The sequence below is a fragment of the Neovison vison genome, chromosome 6 (assembly GCF_020171115.1).
Source record: "Neovison vison isolate M4711 chromosome 6, ASM_NN_V1, whole genome shotgun sequence".
Classification (NCBI taxonomy): domain Eukaryota; kingdom Metazoa; phylum Chordata; class Mammalia; order Carnivora; family Mustelidae; genus Neogale; species Neogale vison.
The window spans coordinates 46,190,316-46,213,620 of record NC_058096.1 but is presented as its reverse complement, the minus strand read 5'-3'; the positions used below and the strand labels follow the sequence as shown (position 1 = coordinate 46,213,620).

At 37.5% G+C, this 23,305-nt stretch overlaps 1 protein-coding gene across 1 annotated transcript; it reads right to left on the bottom strand.

Annotated features, from left to right (window-relative positions):
- Positions 1–13,700: 13,700 nt before the first annotated feature.
- On the bottom strand, positions 13,701–14,630 carry LOC122910380 (olfactory receptor 5H2-like). The gene has a single exon (XM_044255010.1). It carries the CDS (start codon positions 14,628–14,630, stop codon positions 13,701–13,703), a length of 930 nt encoding a protein of 309 aa, XP_044110945.1.
- Between the last annotated feature and the right edge of the window lie 8,675 nt (positions 14,631–23,305).

Below are 23,305 nucleotides of genomic sequence, written 5' to 3'. Positions count from 1 at the left end.
CCCATTTGATTTAAAGTTTCAGGTTAGCAAAGACTTTGAAATCTACTTTAACAATTACCCATTAAAACTTTGAGACAGACAATTAACCATCAGTTTAGTCATCTCTTTGCTAACAGATTTTAACAAATAACACGAGCTTATTTGACTTTAAGTAAAAACTCTGAAGTTTCACATTTACTACTGTTAACTCAAAAGACATGTTTACCCTAATTAACCCAACAAACTTAATTTAGTTCAAATATTGATTTACATTCCACCTGGTTCCACTCTGTTTCGAATGTTTACCTGAGACCTGGGTGGGAAGATCTGGAGTGGGGGGTGTTAGGTCCAGGGGGCGCTCTTCTTGTTAGACTCATGAGAAACTATAGAGATTAACTCTATAGAATGTTGCAGATCTAAAGCCTCTGGAATATCTTCCCAAACTTTCATGGTTCCTTCAGGGTAAGCACACGGTCCTCTAATTCTCAATTGATTTTTAATTTCTTGCCTTACTTTCTGCCAAATTTGTAAATTTACCGTTCCTTCTTTAGGGAACCAAGGACAAAGATCAGACTCCACACCAAAAAATTGCTGTAAGGCCTTCTTTGAGTGCTTAGACCCCTTCTGCTTTAAAAGGACCTGCAATGCCGTAACAAAAAGATCCTGTTCCATAGACTGCGATTGCCCCATATTATTTTACTCCTGCTGTAGCCCGTCAACCTAGGCTCCTCCTACCTGACTGTCCAGCAACTACTTGCCTGTATATGCGCACTCCCTTGAAATGTGCTCACGTCCCTGTTCGGGCGCCACTTGTCACGGCCAGCGCGACAAATCGACCAGGAACGTGAGGCTAAGAGGGTGGTGAAAAGAAATTAAGAGAGAAAGAGATGGGGGCAGGAGGAGCACTGAGGAGGATGTCCAACAGTGTCGATTTTATTCCACATCTTACAAGCATTTATAAGGCAGATCACAATAGAAGGGGTAACTTCAAGTTCCTATAACAAGTTTTACATTAACTACAAACAAATCTCCTGATGCCAGGTAGTTACAGCTAATGCCATTAGCTACTATTGATACAAGAAGTTACAACCAACCAGGGAGTGGATTATGGGAGGTACAGCAACAACAAGGACCAACTAATACAATCAACCAGGGAGTGGATTATGGGAGGTACAGGAACAACAAGGACCAACTAAGAATTCATGCCTCTGAACACATTGTTCCCTTCTGTAGGCAGAGTGTGTGGGAAGTCACGTAGGCGAGCACAGACCCTTTCTCAGTGCTACTCAACCTTTCCTGTCCATAACCCTTTATTAAGGCATTTGGACTTAAAGGGAGACACAAGTCAGGGCTTGGTTTGGTCCTTGTCTCAAGCCTTATCTTGGCCTCCAACAGAAAGTTGTCTTCATGCAAACTACAGCTCACATTCCAGATCTAGACCTGACTCCACACTTTAAGCTGAAATCTGATGAGAAATCTCAGTAGGCAAAGGTCAGGGGAAATGCAAAGGGAAACAAAGACAAAGCACCACAGCGAGAAGTGCCATAGCTCAGTGCTTCTCAAATTTTAATGCCTGTGAATCTCCTAGAGAGAGAGCTTGTTAAAATGCAGATTCTGTATGAGTAGGTCTGGGTGAGGCCTGAGGGTCTTCAGTTCTAACCTGGTGATTGCTGCCTCTGGACTTGTATCACCCACAAGGCCTCTGTCCTTGGAGGGCTAGATTTTCAGAGAGCCCAGATCATGGGAGTAGCACAATCTAACAGATTACAAAGGGAGAAGCTAGGAGTAACCAGATGGTGTGGGGGAGGCCAGCATGGATGGGATCACACATGCCCTTGGAGGCTCATTCAGAGACTTTGTATTTTACCCCAGCTTAAAGGAAAAGAGGGATTTTGAACATGGTGGTATATGTGTTTGCGTTTGCCTTTTGTGTATTACAAAGTAAGTTGTCAATGAACTTTCCTGCAGAAAAATAAAAATTTACTTCTTTGAGACATTGTGATTTACTACTTGAAGAGTAGAAAAAATGTTCAGGCTTCACAAGGGACTTGACTGGCAGCTAGGGGAAAGCAAACAGCATCTGTTTTGGCAGACTGATTGATCAATATTCTTGCTTCCTTATAATTTTGCTTGTGCAAGCCAAAATGGAGGAGGGAAAGCAGCACTGATAAAATAATGTCATTCTGAAAACTTAGTAGAAGGGTGGAGGAAGCAGGGTGGCGTGCAGAGGTGGCTTCAACATAACGCAAATGGCTTAAACCTACTGGCCCCTTCAATTTTGTATAAATACCTCTTAACTCATTTTGTTGCCTCCCTTGAGCACAGAAGGTCTGTGATGTTGCTTCCAGTAAGAGTAGGCTTCTCAACCTTGGTCATTTATACAAGTGGGCTGTGGTATTCACACGTATTTTGCTGATAACACGTATAAAGCATCTTCTTGTGTCCTGTTTTGATATCTTTATATCTTGTTTGGTGAACTATCGGTTGAAATCCTGGTCAAGTTCTTAATTGAGTTAATTCTTTTGAGTTAATTATTTTTTAATTAGTGTGTTTTGTGAATTCTTCCTATATACAAGTTTAAGTCATTATCAGATATATGATGTGCAAGTATTTCTCGGGATTCTTGTTGTCTTTCTTTCCCAAAAAGATATCAAACTGGCCCAGTACACACATGGCATTATGATGTTTGACACCGGTGAGCAAGAAGTAGCAACTGTTCAATGCTTCCTGGTAAGAAATGTGCATGGCAGAGGGGGAGAAGAGACCCAACAAAATCCAGAGTACCTGCCTGGCATGTAATTCTTGATCTGAGGGTTTGAGTTCCAACCTCCCCATTGGGTGTGGTGTCTACTTTAAAAAAAAAAAAAAAAAAAGAGAGAGACCTTATACTTGAGTGAAATTCCTAGGGGTCAGTGATATAGGGCACGTGGACATTTCCCTTCTGAAGTGAAGGGTAAGTTGCTTCATCTGGCCCTCCCACCACCGAAAAAGAATCAACACCTAGTGGGTTCTTGTGGATTCTAGATACTGTATCATCCTCATTTGCGTGTATTATACCAGACCACTCACAAAGTGACCAGATAAACCCCTAGTTTTGAGATGGGCTCAGAACAGGAAAAGGCTTTGTAAAAGTATAGGTTGCTGTCCATGGCTCTCCACAAATTTGGCCATGTGATTCAACAGAGGCAATGGTGCTTGAAGTAGCAGATCCATTAAGGAGACTTTGGAGCCTTTGATAGGCCTCCTAGATGGGCCACAATGCAGGCTGTTAGAATTTTGGAGCGAAGCCCTGCCATCCTCAGTGGATAACTACTCTAGCTTTAAGAAACACCCATTGGTCAGCAACAGGCTCGTAGCTAAGACTGACTGCTTAGCCACAGGCCACTAAGTAGACATGCAACCAAATCTGTCCTTACAAGCTGGATGTCATTTGATCCTCCAAGACATTAAGTTGGGAAATCACGGGAACACTCTACAGTGAAATGAAATGAAACTGACTGCTGTATGTGTGTCAGAGCCAGAACAGGCCCTGAAGACACAAGCAGTTGCATGAACAAGTGGCCTAAATTCTCATGGCCCTTTTTCCTTCTACACGGGCCTCTCTCTCCTAGCCTGATCCTATGGTCTCATGGGGAATTCTTTATGATCAATTGACAGACAGGGAAAATTGGAGTCCTGGTGGATAGATGTTTCTGCACAAAATGTAGACATCATCTAAAAGTAGACAGCTACCGCACTACAAATCCTCTCTGTGATTTTCCTGTACAACAGAGGTGAATGGAAATCTTCCAGGTGGCAGTACTTGGAGCAGGGAACCTGGTTGCTCACCCTGGAAAGAGAAATGGCCAGATGTGTGATTATATACCAATCCATGAGCTATGACTAAAGGTTTGCTGGGTGATCAGAGACTTTGAAGGAATTTTACTAGGAATTTGGAGACAAGGAAATTTGTGGAAGAGGTATGTAAACACATCTCTCCAAAAATCATGAAGATATTTGTGTCTCATAAAAACTATCATCAAAGTGTGACCTCAGCAAAGAAGGATTTAAAAAATCAAGTAGATGGAAAGACCTACTTTTGGACAATCATCATCTTTCTTCAGACATTTCTGTCATCATCCAGTGGATTCATGAACAAAATGATCCAGTGTCAGGGAAGGAAGTCATGCATGTGTTCACATCATGGACTTCATTTACCTAGGCCACCTTGGCTACAGCCATTGCTGAGTGCTCAGTCAGCCAGGAGCTGAGATAATACTGAGTCTCTTAAATATTAGTATCTATTAGAATCATCAGCTAGCTACCTCGTGGAAGGTTGATTACATTAGAAAGTTTCCATCATAAAAGGGAAGTGGTTTTTATCTTTTACTGGAAAAGATATCTATTCTATATACAGATTTACCCTATGTTAATTCATTTATTCTACTAAAAGCATCAGCTTTTAAAAAAATTTTTATTTATATTTAATTTCTTTTCAGTGTTCCAGAATTCATTATTTTTGCACCACACCCAGTGCTCCATGCAATACGTGCCCTCCATAATACCCACCACCAGGTTCACCCAAACTCCCACCTCCCACCTCTCCAATACCCTCGAACTTTTTCTCAGGGTCCACAGTCTCAATGATTCATCCCCCCCTCCAATTTCCCCCAACTTCCTTCTCCTCTCCATCTCCCCATGTCCTCTGTGTTATTCCTTATGCTCCACAAATAAGTGAAACCATATAACTGACTCTCTCTGCTTGACTTATTTCACTCAGCATAATTTCTTCTGGTCCCATCCATGTTGATACAAAAGTTGGGTATTCATCCTTTCTGATGGAGGCATAATACTCCATAGTTTATACGGACCACATCTTCCTTATCCGTTCGTCCGTTGAAGGGCATGGTGGTTCTTTCCCCCATTTGGCGACCGTGGCCATTGCCTCTATGAACTTTGGGGTACAGATGGCCCTTCTTTTTACTACATCAGTATCTTTGGGTTAAATACCCAGTAATGCAATTGCGGAGTCATACGGAATCTCTATTTTTAATTTCTTAAGGAATCTCCACACTGTTTTCCAAAGTGACTGCACCAACTTGCATTCCCAACCAACAGTGTAAGAGTGCTCCCCTTTTCCATATCCTCTCCAACACTTGTTGTTTACTGTCTTGTTAATTTTCACCATTTTAACTGATGTAAGGTGGTATCTCAATGTGGTTTTGATTTCACTTTCCATGATGGCCAGTGATGATGAACATTTTTTCATGTGTCTGTTAGCCATTCGTATATCTTCTTTGGAGAAGTGTCTGTTCATGTCTTCTGCCCATTTTTTGACATGACTATCTGTTTTGTGTCTTTTGAGTTTGAGTTCTTTATAGATCTTGGATATCAGCCCTTTGTCTGTAGTGTCATTTGTAAATATTTTCCCCCTTTCCGTGGGTTGCCTCTTTGTTTTGTTGAATGTTTCCTTTGCTATGCAGAAGATTTTGATCTTGATGAAATCCCAAAAGTTCATTTTTGCTTTTGTTTCCTTTGTCTTTAAAGACATATCTTGAAAGAAGTTGCTGTGGCTCTTTGGAGAACAGTGTGGAGATTCTTCAAGAAATTAAAAATAGAGCTTCCCTATGACCCTGCAATTGCACTACTGGGTATTTACCCTAAAGATACAGATGTAGTGAAAAGAAGGGCCATCTGTACCCCAATGTTTATAGCAGCAATGGCATGGTTGCCAAACTGTGGAAAGAACCAAGATGCCCTTCAACAGAAGAATGGATAAGGAAGATGTGGTCCATATACACTATGGAGTATTATGCCTCCATCAGAAAGGATGAATACCCAACTTTTGTAGCAACATGGACGGGACTGGAAGAGATTATGCTGAGTGAAATAAGTCAAGCAGACAAAGTCAATTATAATATGCTTTCACTTATTTGTGGAGCATAACAAATAACATGGAGGACATGGGGAGATGGAGAGGAGAAGGGAGTTGAGGGAAATTGGAAGGGGAGGTGAATCATGAGAGACTATGGACTCTGTAAAACAACCTGAGGGTTTTGACCGGGTGGGGAGTGGGAGGTTGGGGGAGCCAGGTGATGTGTATTGAGGAGGGCGCATATTGCATGGAATACTAGGTGTGGTGCAGAAACAATGAATACTGTTACACTAAAAAGAAATTAAAAAAAAAAAAAAAGAAGTTGCTGTGGCTGATATCGAAGAGGTTACTGTCTATCTTCTCCTCTATGATTCTGATGGATACCTGTCTCACGTTGAGGCCTTTTATTCATTTCAAGTTTATCTTTGTGTATGGTGTAAGAGAATGGTCGAGTTTCATTCTTCTACACATAGCTATCCAATTTTCCCAGCACCATTTATTGAAGAGACTGTCTTTTTTCAACTGTATATTTTTTCCTGCTTTGTCGAAGATATTTGACCATAGAGTTGAGGGTCCATATCCGGGCTCTCTACTCTGTTCCACTGGTCTATGTGTTTGTTTTTTTCCCAATACCATGCCATCTTCGTGATCACAGCTTTGTGGTAAAGCTTGAAATTAGGCAACGTGATGCTGCCAGATTTGTTTTTCTTTTTCATCACATCCTTAGCAATTTGGGGTCTCTTCTGATTCTGTACTAATTTTAGGATTGTTTGCTCTAGCTCTTTGAAAAATGCCAGCAGAATTTTGATCTGAATGGCATTGAAAGTATAGATAGTTCTAGGCAGTATAGACATTTTTTTTTAATTTGATAGATAGAGATCACAAGTAGGCAGAGAGGCAGGCAGAGAGAGAGGGGGAAGCAGGCTCCCTGCTAAGCAGAGAGCCCGATGTGGGGCTCGATCCCAGGACCCTGAGATCATGACCTGAGCTGAAGGCCGAGGCTTAAACCACTGAGCCACCCAGGCGCCCCAAGGCAGTATAGACATTTTAACAATGTTTATTCTTCTGAACCATGAGCATGGAATGGTCTTCTATCTTTGTGTCTTCTTCAATTTCTTTCATGAATGTTCTGTAGTTCCTTGAGTACAGGTCCTTTACATCTTTGGTTAGGTTTCTTCCCAGGCATCTTGTGATTCTTGGTGCTATAGTAAATGGAATTGATTCTCTAATTTCCCTTCTGTATTTTCATTGTTAGTGTATAAGAAAACAACTGATTTCGGTATTTAGATTTTGTATCCTGCCACATTACTGAATTGCTGTATGAGTTCTCATAGTTTGGGGATGGAGTCTTTTCTGTTTTCCATATAAAGTATTATGTCATCTGCAAAAAGGTAGAGTTTGACTTCTTCATTGCCAATTTGAATACTTTTTATTTCTCTTTGTTGTCTGATTGCTGTTGCTAGGACTTTTAATACTATGTTGAACAAGAGTGGTGAGAGTGGGCATTCTTGTCATGTTCCTATTCTCAACAGGAAGGCTTTGAGCTTCTTCCCATTGAGAATGATATTTGCTGTGGGTTTTTCATGAATAGATTTTATGAAGCTCAGGAATTTTCCCTCTATCCCTATACTTTGAAGCATTTTAATCAGGAACGGATGCTGGGTTTTGTCAAATGCTTTTTCTGCATCAATTGAGAGGACCATGTGGTTCTTTTCTCTTCTCTTTTAGATTTGTTCTATCACATTGATTGATTTGCAAATATTGAACCATCCTTGCAACCCAGGATGAATCCCACCTGGTCATGGTGGATAATCTTTTTAATGTGCTGTTGGATCCTATTTGCTAGGATCTTGTTGAGAATCTTAGCATCCATATTCATCAGGGATATTGGTCTAAAATTCTCCTTTTTGTTGGGGTCTTTGCCTGGTTTGGGGATCAAGGTAATGCTGGCTTCATAAAAAGAGTCTGGAAGTTTTCCTTCTGCTTCAATTTTTTGAAACAGCTTCAGGGAATAGGTGTGTTATTTCTTCCTTGGAAGTTTGGTAGAATTCCCCCTGGAATCCATCAGGTTCCAGGCTCTTTTTTTGGGGGAGGTTTTTGATCATTGCTTCAATCTTGTTACTAGATATCATTCTATTCAAGTTGTCAATTTCTTCCTGACTTAATTTTGGAAGTTTATAGTTTTCCAGGAAAGCATCAATTTCATCTAGGTTGCTTAACTTATTGGCATATAACTGTTGAATAATAATTTCTGATGATTGTTTCTACTTCCTTGGTGTTAGTTGTGATCTCTCCCTTTTCATTCATAATTTTATTAATTTGGGTCTTCTTTCTTTTCTTTTGGATTAGGTTGGCCAATATGGGAGCAGCCAACTACATAAGACAACTGTTAATCAAGATAAAGAGTCATATTGATATGAATACATTCATAGTAGGGGATCTTAACACACCACTCTCAGGAATAGACAGATCCTCTAAGCAGAAAATCAATAAATAAACAAGAGCATTGAATGACACTTTGGACCAGATGGATCTCATAGATATATTCAAAACATTCCACCCTAAAACAGCAGAATACTCATTCTTATCAAGTATACATGGAGCTTTCTCCAGAATAGACCACATATTGGGTCACAAATCAGGTCTCAATCTATACCAAAGCATTGAGATTATTCCCTGCATATTCTCAGATCACAATGCTTTGAAACTGGAACTGAACCACAAGAAAAAGTTTGGAAGAAATTCAAACACCTGGAAGCTAAAGACCACCTTGCTTAAGAATGCATGGATCAACCAGAAAATCAAAGAAGAACTTAAACAATTCATGGAAACTAATGAGAATGAAGACACTTTGGTCCAAAACCTATGGGATACAGCAAAGGTGGACCTAAGGGGGAAATATGTAGTCATCCAAACCTCCCTCAAAAAATTTGAAAAATCCAAAATACACCAGCTGTCTTTATACCTTAAAGAACTGTTGAATCAACAACCCCACATACAAGAAGGGAAATAATCAAGATTAGAGCAGAGATCAATGAGGTAGAAACTAGAGATACAGTAGAATGCATCCACGAACCTAGAAGCCGGTTTTTTGAAAGAATCAATGAGATCAATAAACCATTGTTCAAAAGCATCATCTTGAACTTAACAGAATTCCTTATTGACTATCCAAGGTCATAGGATTACATGCAACATATCTTCTGACCAACGAATTTACATCACAGCCAAAGAATGCAACAAAGGGGGGGCGCCTGGGTGGCTCAGTGGGTTAAGTCTCTGCCTTTGGCTCAGGTCATGATCTCAGGGTCTTGGGATCGAGCCCCGCATCGGGCTCTCTTCTCAGCAGGGAGTCTACTTCCCTCTCTCTCTCTGCCTACTTGTGTTCTCTCTCTGTCAAATAAATAAAAATTAAAAAAAAAAAAAAAAAAGAATGCAGCAAAGGGCCTATGACCATAAAATTCATTGGTCTTATCCATTCCCCATAATTCTGAAGCTATTTGTTTGGTAGAATGGTGAAATAGCCTTTTTGGAGACTCATTTATAGAAGAACTACATGTGATACCTTATAGCATTAGAGTATTTCCAGAAGGCTGTATGTTTTCTGAGTCAGCGTCCAGTGCACCATACTGGTTCAGTGAGACCCACTCACTGTTACCGCTAAGAATACACTAGCATTTTTTTTTTATTATTTTTTTGGCCGCCAGCATAATTTTTGCTCCACGTACATTTGATTTTATCCTCTGGTGGTCTAGAGGTCTTGGAGCCAAAGTGAAGAATGCTGTCATCAGGACACACAATAGTGATCCCTGTACCTGGAAGGAGAAGCAGGCTCCCCACTGAACAGCAAGTCTGATACAGGGCTGTGCCCCCAGACCCTGAGATCATGACCTAAGCCAAAGGCAGATGCTTAACAGACTGAGCCACACAGGTGCCACTGGAACATGTTATATATGAAATTTCATTGAAAATGAGGATCCAAAAGTTCATTCTACTTAAAAATTTATTTTTTAACTGAACATAATTTTAAAAATAAATTTGACACATTAAAAAAAACCTCACTTTTTTAATGAACTAAGGTCTCATCTATTAACCTTACCCAAACAAGGCAGTGGGGTTTTCATTGACTATCATCACTTCCTTTTTTTTTTTTTAAGATTTTATTTATTCATTTGACAGACAGAGATCACAAGTAAGCAGAGAGGCAGGCATAGAGAGAGGAGGAAGCAGAGTCCCCTCAGAGAAGAGAACCTGATCCAGGGCTTGATGCGGAATTCGATCCCAGGACCCTGGGATCATGACCCGAGTCAAAGGCAGAAGCTTTAACCCACTGAGCCATCCAGGCACCCCAGCTATCATCACTTTCAATCATGGTTTCCAAGAGAAAGTTATTAAAAGGTCCACAATCTTTCATCCTTTAAAACAAAAGCCCCACTGAAAGTTAGACTCACCCTCCCATAGCAGGGAGGAAAGTGCAAACCAGAGGGTAGAAACCTTTAGAATATTCACATATTGTGGTTAAGTAGGAGATAGGGGATGTGTAGAAACTCCATTTTGACTGGTCTCTAATATTTTGTTTTTATAAAAATTTTGCTTCACTGATTATTTTAAAACAATGGTTCCTAAGTATGGTTTCAAACCAACAGCATTAACATTGCCAAATCAAACACACTAATGATGGAGCCTATCAATATACATGTTCTCCAAATGATCTTGATGCCCACTATAGTTTAAGAATCACCATTATAAAAGAATAATATGAATGTCTATACCAGAGAGATTTTGACATGATGGATATACATACTCACTAATATTTTGCCATAGCTGGTCTACAATGAAGACATTGAGAAATAATGTTCTACCATTGATTGAAGTGTTTTAACCTAATTGTGTTTTTTCTTTGAATACAGTCTAAGATAATTTTGTTAGCAGTCTTCTGAATGGTAGAAAGTATCATAAAGTGATGAGAAAAGTGTTTATATACTACATTATTTACAGTTAAAGAAATGGTAAATATGAGTTATTTTAAAACTTTTATTCAAGACAATTAACATACAGTACTATATTATTTTCAGATGCAAAATACCATGACTCTACAATGCTATACATTTCTCAGTGCTCATAAAGATAAGCATATTCTTAATCTCATTTATCTGTTTCACCCATCCCCTCACTCACCTCCCACCTGCCAGAGTGTTCTCTATATTTAAGTCTCCTTTTTATGTTTGTTTGTCTCTTTTTTTTGTTTGTTTTGTTCATTTGTTTTGTTTCTTAAATTCCACATGTGAGGGGTGCCTTGGTGGCTCAGTCATTAAATGTCATGATCTCCGGAGTCCCCGGATTTTATTTATTTGTAAGATATAGCACACAGGAGCAGGGGCAGGGGGAGGTGAAGGAGATGTACAGGGAGAGGGAGGCATCCCACTGAGTGGAAAGCCTGAGCTGAGCTGGGCTTGATCTCTGGATTCTGGGATAATGACCTGAGCTAAAGGAAGATGCTTAAGGAACTGAGCAATCCAGGCACCCCACCTTTCTTTTTTCAATAATGGTGTTTTTATTAAATAGTTATATGTGTTATATCTTTAAACAAACATCTAATGAAAGGGCTTCTCCTTGATACTGTCTAGTGATAAGAAGAATTCACTTTATGTTTATAATGCTCAAGATAGTCATGAAAGAAACAGGAAAAAAGCTGGCCTACAGCAGCTATTTCCAGTAATTTCCCTGGGCTCATTAACTTGCTGAAAAAGATTGACACATTCTATTGTGTTTTATGTGTTCATGCTGTTACATTTTTAAAATTAGTACTAGGACTTCTAAGTTATATTCTAAAAGAGTGTGTAAACCAAAAATAAGTACTATACAAGGCCAGGTGTGATCTAAGAATAAGTAAACTAATATGCTTCAAATGATTATGAATTCCTATCCTCTTTGTGGTAATCTGGAAATGCATCAAGGAAGCTATAACACTTATGTTGCTAGACCTTAAAGAAAAAAACATCACTTCTATTGCAAATAAACATGAGTAGTTTTAGGGTGTCATGGAGGATTTTATTTTCTGTGGAGAGACCCACAGAGGCAAAAGGTTGAACCTGAGAGAATGAGGTGTTTCTAGATGGATTACAATAACTTTATAAGGGTATAAAACATGGTCTTGGGTGAATTGGAGGGAAAGCACTTCAGTGTTAAGCCAAAGTTTATTTAAAAATAAAACCTCAAGTAATGGCAGAGTGAACAAAGGCAGGATGAAGAAGATACTGATAGATATGTGAATATAGATATAAGTGTAGATCTATATCAAATATTCTGGACTTACACATGAGCCAACTAATACATGCATATTTGTATATAGATAGTTATATAGATGATAGATAGAAAACAGATTGCTAGATCTACATAAATATACCATATATTATACTACATAACCTAGTAGCAAAGACAATCTAGTAAATGTTATTGAAAATGGTATCATTGATATCAGTTATGTTTACAGATTTGGGGAAGAAAGAGAGTTATCAGTAAGAAAGAAGAGATAAGTAATTAGAGTTTTGCAAATCACAGAAGTGGGTAGTTATGGGGATGACAGCCTCAATGGTATCAGTGGTGAAAGACAAAGGGTAGGAGTGGATTGAAGATGGATCACTCATTATACTTTGCAAATGGAGTATGATAAAAATGAACATTTATGCACCTGGAGGCAAAAAAATCATAATTTGTATAGATATTCATATCTCTCAGATACCCACTATGACATTATATCACTTTAAGATTATTTGGACTATGGAAACATGCATTTAAAGCCCCTTATTGTCAATAACATATTCCAAAAAACTACATATTATTGATTTTTTTAATCTTTCTAGCTTAATTTTTTTAATATTCTAGGAATATTGAGAACACTTCCATCCAAGTCTATATCCATGCCAACTTAAGCCCTGGGTGAATGTGTTAGCTTTCTTTATTAATGAAGTTTTCCAGATTGCCTAACAACATACAAATACAGCTAGAAAGGATCTATAGTAGACATCATAGATAGGGAGAGGCAACTTGCCCCTGCCTTCTTCTAAGAAGCACACTAGCCTAAAAACATCTCTTAAAGCTTGACCCTTTCTTCATTGCCTTAAACCCTTGTCATTTTCTTCCCTCATTGCTCTCTTTTCTTTTTATTTCTCTCCATGATATCAGAGTTGAAGTCACATGAGAGGTAAAATTCACTATGCTCCAAATAAAAGAAAGAAAGAAAACCTCTTGATGGCTAACAGAATTCCTAGGATTTACCTCTGTTCATTCAAACACAAATCTGCCTCTATTATCCAGTTAAATGTAACATGGGTCTTGGCTATATAGCTGCATAAGTATCAAAGACATCACAATCCAGTTCTGTTCAAAGCCTCTATACTGTTTTAGTACTTAATGGATTTATAAAATCACACCAAGGAACAGACAATCCTGTGAAATGTTTTCATTTTTGTTTTCTGTTTTATTTAAGTATGATATGAAGACTTGATTAAAATTCCTTGTGTGGGTGCTTGGGTGTCTCAGTCATTAAGCTTCTGCCTTCAGCTCAGGTCATGATCTGTAGGTCATGGGATTGATCCCCACATTGGGTGGGGGGGGGTCCCTGCTCAGCGGGAAGCCTACTTCACCCTCTCCCACTTTACCTACTTGTGTTCCCTCTCTTGCTGTCTCTTTCTCTCTCTGTGTCAAATGAATAAATAAAATTTTTGAAAAAATAAAAAATATATAATAAAATTTCTTGTGTGATTTGAAAAATACACACAAATATTTTAAGGAGATTATTAGATTGACCCTCCTAGTCATTGAAAGACTAAGGTAATTATAACTGGGAGAAGAGATATTTGTATGAAATCTAAGCATTTCGCTTCAACATTTTTCTCATTGAATCTATGACTTTCTTATTTCTCAGGCTATAGATCATTGGATTTAAGAAAGGAATTATGACAGTGTAAAATAGAGAATCCATCATATCTTGATCATTTGACTGTGCAGATCCAGGACGCACATACATGAAGAGAAGCGGGCCATAGTACAGAGAGACAGATAAGAGATGGGCTCCACAGGTGGAAAAGGCTTTCCTTATGCCTTGTAGAGACTTCTTTTTTAAGATTGTAAAGAGAACTAATGTGTAAGATATAAGGACAATAAGAATGGTGACCATCTGAATTGATCCAGAAAAAATAAATACTATGAGAATATTAATAGAAGGATCAGTACAAGAAATTTTAAATAATGGCATGATGTCACAGTAAAAGTGATGTATTATGTTAGTATTACAGAAGGTTAATCTGAATAAAAAGCCTATATGAATTAAGGCATGAAGAAGGCCACCTACAAATGATGAAACCAACAGTTGCATGGATAGTCTGTAAGTCATAATTACTGGATAGAGTAAAGGTTTGCATATAGCCACATAGCGATCATACGCCATTGTTGCCAGCAGAAAACATTCTGTGGTTGCACCAGTTGTAAAGGAAAAAAATTGTACCATGCACTCAGAGAGAGAGATCATCTTGCTCTTGGCAAAAAAGTTAACCAGCATCTTGGAGGATACTGTGGATGATATCCAAGCATCCACAAATGCCAGACTCCCAAGAAATAAGTACATGGGGATATGAAGGTGAGGGTCATTGCAGATGAGAGTAATCAGACCAAGGTTCCCCACAATGGTGATGAGATATATAACCAAGAACACCAGGAACAAGGGAATCTGCCACTCTGGTTGATATGTGAATCCTGTGAGAACAAACTCTTCCAGCTCTGTTGCATTTTTAGTTTCCATATTCTTAACAGATGGTCTCTGAAATTAAACGTGTAAATGAAAAAGAATATTCATTAATGATTTATAAAAGACAGTTCAGTGAAGGTAATTGAAATAAAACCATACACTAGCTTGAAGGCACTTCAATTTTATTTCCTCTAATATGGCAACTATTGGGGGGAATTTTTATATTGCAAAAATATAACTTAAGTTCAAACTATGTACAAGATAAACAGATTTAGAAGATAAGAAAAACATTCTGAACATGAGCAAGTTCTGTGTATAGGACATTAATGCAGCATGAAAAGTAAAAATGTTAGAAAGGCCTGGATCATCAAGTGATCAGTTCCCTGTGAAACATCTACAGCTGTGTCCTTCAAACAATAGGCTGGGACTGAAAGCTTTTAAGAAAGGGGGTGTCATCCTCAGATGTTTATTAAATTAAATATTTGGTTGTAGAAAATAGGCTGAAGGGAGGAGAAACTAGAGGAAAAAACACTAAACAGGAAGCCAATATTATTGTCCAGCAATTCCCAAACCAAATTATACTGAAAATTGGCTAGGACAGTTTTTGTACAAAATATATGTTTTGAGATATTACTATACAAATTGATTCAGAGCTCATGAATTGGTTGGAATAATGTGCATTGTATAAAAGCTCCCGGGCTGCTTGAGCAGCATGTGCAGTTCTTGCTCTGTGTGCAATAAGAGTAAAGAGGGGACAAAGAGGTAGCTCAAAGTATATCAGAATGTGCAGTCAATAAAACTCAGTGACATAATAAATGTGAAGGGATTTGGTCGGTGTAGAAAAAAGAAGACACTTGGTGCTTGGGTAGATGGTCATCAAGCATTGCAATTGAGGACTCAGGTGTGGCGGGCAGTTTTTTCAAGGAGCATTCTGAAAACACCCAGGTGAAATGCACTCAGCAGAATAGTACTATAGGTGCTTAATAGAAATGATGACTTGGGAGTCATTAGAGTGACTAAAGGCATAGTTTTGTACGACCTATCCATTAAAGTATATAAGGTAAAAGAGAAGGAGGAGAAAGAAACTTGTGGAAGTTAAAGAGATTACAAAATGGATATACATCATGTATGCATTGGCTAACATTTGATCATCTATTCTACCATATGACTCTTGGTGGCAAGCAGAAGCTGTCATTAAGTCCAGAAGCCAAAAGTTCTATAAACTGACTTTTCCATCATAAAGGACTTGCTGTAGGTTTGCCCATAAAAGTCACCTATGCTGGATTTGGTAAATGGAAGAAGGGGACAAACGACCGGGGGCGGGGGCGGAAGGAGAATTTGGGTTGCGAAGTCAACCAAGGAAACAATATCATGACCCTAGAAAATGTATCCTACACCTCAATGGTGCAGGCATATCAAAGGAAGCTGTTGCGTCTGCATCTAGTAGCAAGCACAGCAGCTCTTAGCGAGCTAGATAGACTAGGACAGATTTTGGCTGTTTCACAGGCTTTCTTGCACTGTGTTCCTGCCCATTTCTCCAGTGGGTTTCTCCAGTCCTCTAACATTTTGACATGAAAGCCAATTTCCTTTCAATCAACTCATTTCCTTTGACAACCAAGAGCTCTGGCTTACAAAGTGAGAAAAGGGAAAAAAAAAAAAAGAAACAGAAAAGAACACTGAGCAGAGTGGCCAGAGATGCATGAAGGAATTGGAAAGCTGAGTGTTGCAGAATTAAAGGGAGAAAAAACCTCAACCAGGACAAAGTGAAGTACAGTGCCAAAAGTGAAATAAGTGCTCTAGTGGAATAGGAGAGAGCAATGATCATTAAGTGTGGGAATTAATAGATTCCTGGTGGCTTGTGTGAGAGCAATGTCCATTTTCTGATGGAGTTGAGGTCAGAGAGCAGAGAGGAGAATGGGAAACATGGGGCACAACAGTGAGGAGAACGAAATACGGTGTGCTGAGGAATGTGGGGTGGAGATGGCAATCAGCTGCTGTCCACTGAGTATCCATGGTGTTTTTGTAGGTGGATAGAGATAGGAAAGGCCAAGACATGAAGAGAAAGAGGAAGTATCAGAGAAAGGCTGAAGATGAAACTGGGGGAAAGGCTCACACACTCCAGGTAAATATTTGTCTTAACTGTGGTTTTCATTAAAACTTGTCAGTACTGGGTATGATTTCATTTTATTTCATTCCAAATTCCAACTTTATTTTTCTATGGAAAATGTGTGTGAAATAGAGATTTTCATTTTAATATGAGGCTTTGTATTGGTCATAAATATATCAACATTGCTGAAAGCACATTCCACATTTAAAAGTCACTTTATTTTGCATTTACAGTAGTTAGAACTGAGTTTCTCTAACTACTCTCATTTGATTTGAGAGCCCTTTCCTCTCCACTAGGTTTTAGCAGAATAAAATTGAGCTAAAGTCTGGAAGCTACTCCTAGCAGTATAAATGACCTATGCCAATAATTGCAATTGGTAAATGTATATTTATTTGGAATTGGTTTCCTTCCATGCAATCCCAAACTACGAGATAATTTAAAATTCTCAAGTGCAATGTGTGGGCCTTTATTAAGTCAGAAAGTAGAAAGGACACTGGAGGGACATTTTCTGTATTTTCGTACATGTATATGAAATTATTGTCAAAAGTGGGTGAAAGGGTACAAGGATACACAGGTAATAGCTAAGTGTTTTAACTTAAAAACTTAGTCAGAGAATGTGGTTAATTAAATGGAATAAACATTTTGAACAGAATCATCAGAGAGATTTCTTACTTAGGAAACATTATGACCTAAATCCTTAAACCCATTTTTAAGCTGTCTGAACTTTTAGTAACAAAATTCATCCTACGGAGTCGTTGTCATTTTACTAGCCAGATAATTAAATATGATTAAAGATTACAGTCAGTCTTAGAGCTATTTTGCTTACCAAGATTTACTCACAATAACAAAATATTATTAGATTATTCATTATTTGTATTCTTTTCTTTTTCATTTCAACTTTTTATTTAACTTCTGGGTAGTTAAAATATAGTATAATACTAGTTGTTTTCCATATTCAACCTGCTATTTGGTTATCTTATAAACCAAATCAAAATTATTTCTAAATGTAACAGTATTTTCAGCTTTCTATAAAAAATGAGGAGTATTACATAAATCAATCCCTTACCAATATCTGTTAAGACATTGTGGAAATCCTTTCAGGGTTAGGCTTTCTCAAGTAGAAAAAAAGTAAGAGTTGGACCAGAATGACAGTAGCACCAGTAGCAATTCTTTGCACACCGATTCATTCTGGAGGCTTCATTTACCAAAACAGCAAAATGTTGTTTATATAAATCTGCTTTGAACGCAAGAGTCACCAAGTTGTACAACTGTGTGCTTTTACCAGAAGAGGAAGGTGTGAAGAATTCCTAATGGTTCCCTTTAGGACAAAACCAAGCTGTTCTTCTGGGCATTGCAGATTAGAATCTGTATGAAAAGTCCACATGTCCCACTGGGCATTACAGCCTGCAAAATCATAATTACGTCATGTATACAGTTCTAGTTGTAACAGTTTAATTTGCACACTATATCATTACTTTCCACCACAAATGACATTTCTGGCATGTTATGCAAATCAATTTAACTATAAAATAGGTGTTATTCTAAGTGCTTTGATGAATATGTTCTTGTCTGAGCTAATCATACATGATTTATTGAGGCCAGAGTTCTAGGTTCCCTTCAGGAGCCAAGGAAACTTGTCCCCAAGGAAAGTTGTCCTCATGCAAACTGCAGCTCACATTCCAGATCTAGACCTGACTCCACACTCTAAGCTGAAATCTGATGAAAAATCTTAGTAGGCAAAGATCAGGGGAAGTGCAAAGGGAAACAAAGATAAAGCACCACAGTTGAGAGGTACCCTAGCTCAGTGCTTCTCAAACTTTAATGCCTGTGAATCTCCTAGAGAGACAGCTTGTTAAAATGCAGATTCTGTGTGAGTAGGTCTGGGTGAGGCCTGAAGGTCTTCGTTTCTAACATGGTGATTGCTGCCTCTGGATTTGTGTCATCCACAAGGCTTTTGTCCTTGTAGGGCCTAGATTTTCAGAGGGCCAATATCATGGGAGAAGAAATGCATTGTAAATGTAGCTGGCATGTTAGGAAAGTAGCAGACAAGAGCCAGTTGGGATCTGGGAGGCCAGCATATATGGATCACAACGGACTTTGGAGGATGGGTTAGGGGCTTTATTTTTTTAACCTAATATAATGGAAAACTATTGAGGGATTTAAAAGTTGGTTCAGATTTGTTTCTTGTTCATTAACAGAGAAAGTTACTAATGAACATTTATTTAGAAAAATAAAACTTAATTTACCTGTTTATGATGATTTGATATCTTAAAAAAAATTAACATCCAGTTGCATCATGGCTACCAACATAAGCAAGGAAAAGAGATGTATTTTTTGATAGATTTTTTAATCCATTTTCCTGGATTTCCAACATTCTTTAGAATGTTAACAGTGAACGGCGCCTGGGTGGCTCAGTGGGTTAAGCCTCTGCCTTTGTCTCAGGTCATGATCTCTGGGTCCTGGGATGGAGCCTTGCATTAGGCTCTCTGCTCAGTGGGGAGCCTGCTTCCCCCTCTCTCTCTGCCTGCCTTTCTGCCTACTTGTGATCCCTGTCAAATAAATAAATAAAATCTTTTAAAAAATGTTAATAGTGAAAGAAGAAGTGAAGAAAAAATAACATAGATAAAAGGAGTCACTGTGAATAATCTGCAAAATGGTTGAGTATTTAAGCAGCATGATGTGCAGAGGTAGATTTTTTTTTTAAGATTTTATTTGTTTATTTGAGAATCTGTACTCAGCTGGCCAGAGCTCCATTCCTAGACCCTGACATCATGATCTGAGCTGAAATTAAGAGTTGGAGGCTTAACTGACTGAGATACTGAAGTGCCCCCAGAGGTATCTTTTACCATAACCAAAGCTTGACTGAAATTTCCTGCTGCCTTAAATTTTTTATCCTTATCTCCTAACTCATTTTGTTGCATTTCTATGAGTACAAAATATGTGTATTGCTGCTTTTGGTGATCGTCTTTTCAGTTTTAGCTATTTTCATAGGTAGTTTGTGGTGGTTCACTGTAGTTTTAATTTGCACTTTCCTCATGCAAATTCTTTAATTATGGTTAGCATTATTTTGTGCCCTAATTTGACTTCTGTATGCCATCTGCAGTGAAGAGTCAATTCAAATCTTTTGCCAATTTTTAATTGGATTATTTATCAGCTTTTTTTGGAGTTTTGATAGTACTGCATATATCTGAATATGAATCCATAATTTATCAGCTAAATAATTTATACATATTTTTTGAAATACTCTGTTTTGTCATTTTATTTTAGAAATATTTTTTGAATAGCAAGTATTTTAATGAAATTAATTATCTTTTTTTATTTTGTGGATGGTGCTCTTGGTGTTGTATTTCTTTTATTATATATTTATGTCTATTATCCTTTTTGTGTATTCTCTGGATCAAAGTTCCTCTTTTGCATATAGATACCCAATTTGTTTCTACATAATTTGTTGAAAAAACTATCTTTTTCTCTGCCAAATTACTTTTGCACCTTTGTAAAATCAGCTGTCTATATGTTTTTTTAATTCTGGGATTTATTCTGTTTCACTGATCTATTTGTCTATGTTTACAACAGTATGACACTGTCTTGATACTGAAGTTCTATATGAAGTCATAGAATCAGGTATTATTAATCCTCTAACTTTGTTCTTTTTCAAGGTTGTCTTGACTATTATTATATATCCTTTGCATTTCCATGTGAGTAAAGGAATCAGCTTTATCAGTTCTATAAGAAAACCTCCTGTGATTTTTACTGGGTTTTTATTATATTTGTGAATGCATTTAGGGAGAATTGATATTTTTTTCAATATTGAATCTTCCAACCCATCTTTCCATTTATTTAGGTACTCTTCAATTTCTTTCAGAAAAGCTTTTTTTTTCTTTTTCTGGGAAGAGATTTTGCACATTATTAGTCATATTTACGACAGCTCTCATATGCTTTTAAGTGCACAGTGTCCATGCATACATACATCCACATGTTTGCAATAGGAAAATTTGCAGTATACCTCGTTTTATGAACTGCTATTTATGCTTAATAAAAGAGAGTGAAAGCTCTAGAGAAAGGAGTTTAAGTCCTGCCTCTGATACCTCTGCACTTCCTCTTTTCCTTCTCTTAGGAAATTCATTTATTAAAATCAAAGGATAAAGACTCCACCAAAAAGGAGAATTAGACAAATATCCCTGATGAACATGGATATAAAAATTCTCAACAAAATACTAGCCAAGAGTATCCAAGAGTACATTAAAAGGATTATTCATCACGACCAAGTGAGATTTATTCCTGGGCTGCAAGGTTGGTTCAACATCCACAAATAAATCAATGTGATACAATACATTAATAAAAGAAAGGACAAGAACCATTTGATGCTCTCAATAGATGCTGAAATAGCATTTGACAAAGTCAAAACCCTTCAAAGTGCAGGGATAGGGGGTACATACCTCAATATCATTAAAGCCATGTACGAAAAACCCACAGAGAATACAATTCTCTGTCAGGAACATGGTAGGGCTGTCCACTATCTCCACTGTTATTCAACACTGATTGCCTCAGCAATCAGACAACAAAAAGAAATAAAAGGCATCCAAGTCAGCAAAGAAGAAACCAAACTCTCACTCTGGAGATGATATGCTACTTTATGTGGAAAACCCAAAAAATCTCCCCTCCAAATCTGCTAGAATTCATGCAGGAACTCAGTAAAGTGACAGGATATAAAATCAATGCACAGAAATCAGTTGCATTTCTATACGCCAACAACAAGACAGAAGAAAAAAAATTAAGGAGATGCTTTTTTCATTTATTTATTTATTTATTTATTTGACAGAAACAGTGAGAGAGGGAATACAACCAGGGGGAGTGGGAGAGGGAGAAGCATGCTTCCCATTGAGCAGGGACCCTAATATGGGGATTGATCCCAGGACGCTGGGATCATGACCTGAGCTGAAGGCAGAGGCTTAATCCACTGAGCCACCCTGGCGCCACAGATGATTTCTTCTTTATAAGCTTTGGTAGTTTGTATGTTTTTAGAGAATTTGTTCATTTCATCTAGTTGACAAAAGTTTTGTACATAAAACTATTCAAACTATGTATTTAGTGTCCTTTAAACATTTATAATGTCTCTAATGATGTACCTTCTTTCTCTACAGATATTTGCATTTTCAATCACTCAGTGACTTAAATATTTTCTTTTCTTGACCAGTTTGGTTAAAAGCTTATAAATTTTATTGGTCTTTTCAAGGAACAAGGTTTTTCATTTGATTGATTTTTCTGTTATTTTTCTATCAATCTAATTGATTTCTGCTCTTAACTTATAAATTTATTTTTGTTTGCTTTGGGTTCAATTTGTTCATTTTATAGTGTCAATGTAGAAACATTGAGCATTAATTCAATGCTTTTTTAATTTAAATTGAATTGGTCAACACATAGTACATCATTGGTTTCATAGGTAGAGTTTAGTTATTCATCAGTTGCATATAACGCCCAGTGCTCATCACATCACTCCTTTTTTCTTTTTTCAATAAACATTAATGATATAAATTTCTCTATAAGCACCATTTTAGCTGTATTCCACGCATTTACATATTTGTATTTTCATTTTCATTGTATTTAAAATATATTATTCTTCACTTGTTACTGTCGCTTTGATCCATGGATATTTGGCAGGCTCTTCTTTTTTTTTTTTTTAAGATTTTATTTTTAAGTAATCTCTACACCCAACATGGGGCTTAAAGTTACAACCCCAAGAACAAGAGTTGCATACCACCAACAGAACAAGCCAGGCACTCCTAGAAGGATGGTTTTTAATTGCTAAATATATAAAAACTAATGGGTATCTTTGTCTTACTTATTTCAAGTTAAATTCTGTTATGTTTTATATTTTGCATTAATTTCATAATTTTAAATATTACCCAGAATAGGGTGTATTTTAGTGAACATTCGGTATGCACATAAAAATACTGTATATTTTGCTGCTGCTTAATGGAATATTCTATAAATATCATGTTAGTTAATAGTATTTCTTGGGTTTTCTCTATTCTTACTAATGTCCCCTCAACTTGTTTTATCAATTACTAAAAAGGAATACTATAGTTTTATTCTATAATTGTGAATTTGTATATATCTCCTTTCCATTCTATCAGTTTTTTGAAGCTCCATTGATCAGTGCTTACATATTTAGTATTATTTTGTTTTCTTGGTGAATTGAACCCTGTATAATTTTTCAATGACTCTCTTTATCACTGGTAATATTTCTTTTTTTTTTTATTTTATTTTCTTAGTGTTCCAAGATTCATTGTTTATGCACCACACCCAGTGCTCCATGCAATATGTGCCCTCCTTAATACCCATCACCAGGTTCACCCATCCCCCACCCCCCTCCTTTCTTGAACTCTCAATTTGTTTCTCAGAGTCCACAGTCTCTCATGGTTCATCTGTCCCTCCAATTTCCCCCAGTTCACTTTTCCTTTCCTTCTACTAATATCTTCCATATTATTCCTTATGCTCCACAAGTAAGGGAAACCATATAATTAATTTTCACAGTTTGACTTATTTCACTCAGCATAATCTCCTCCAGACCCATCCATATACAAAAGTTGTATTCTTGTATTGGACCCATCCAATACAAAAG

Bases quoted from the DNA above. Each gene is read 5' to 3' on its own strand.
- LOC122910380 (XM_044255010.1), bottom strand. From the start codon at position 14,630: ATGGAAACTAAAAATGCAACAGAGCTGGAAGAGTTTGTTCTCACAGGA.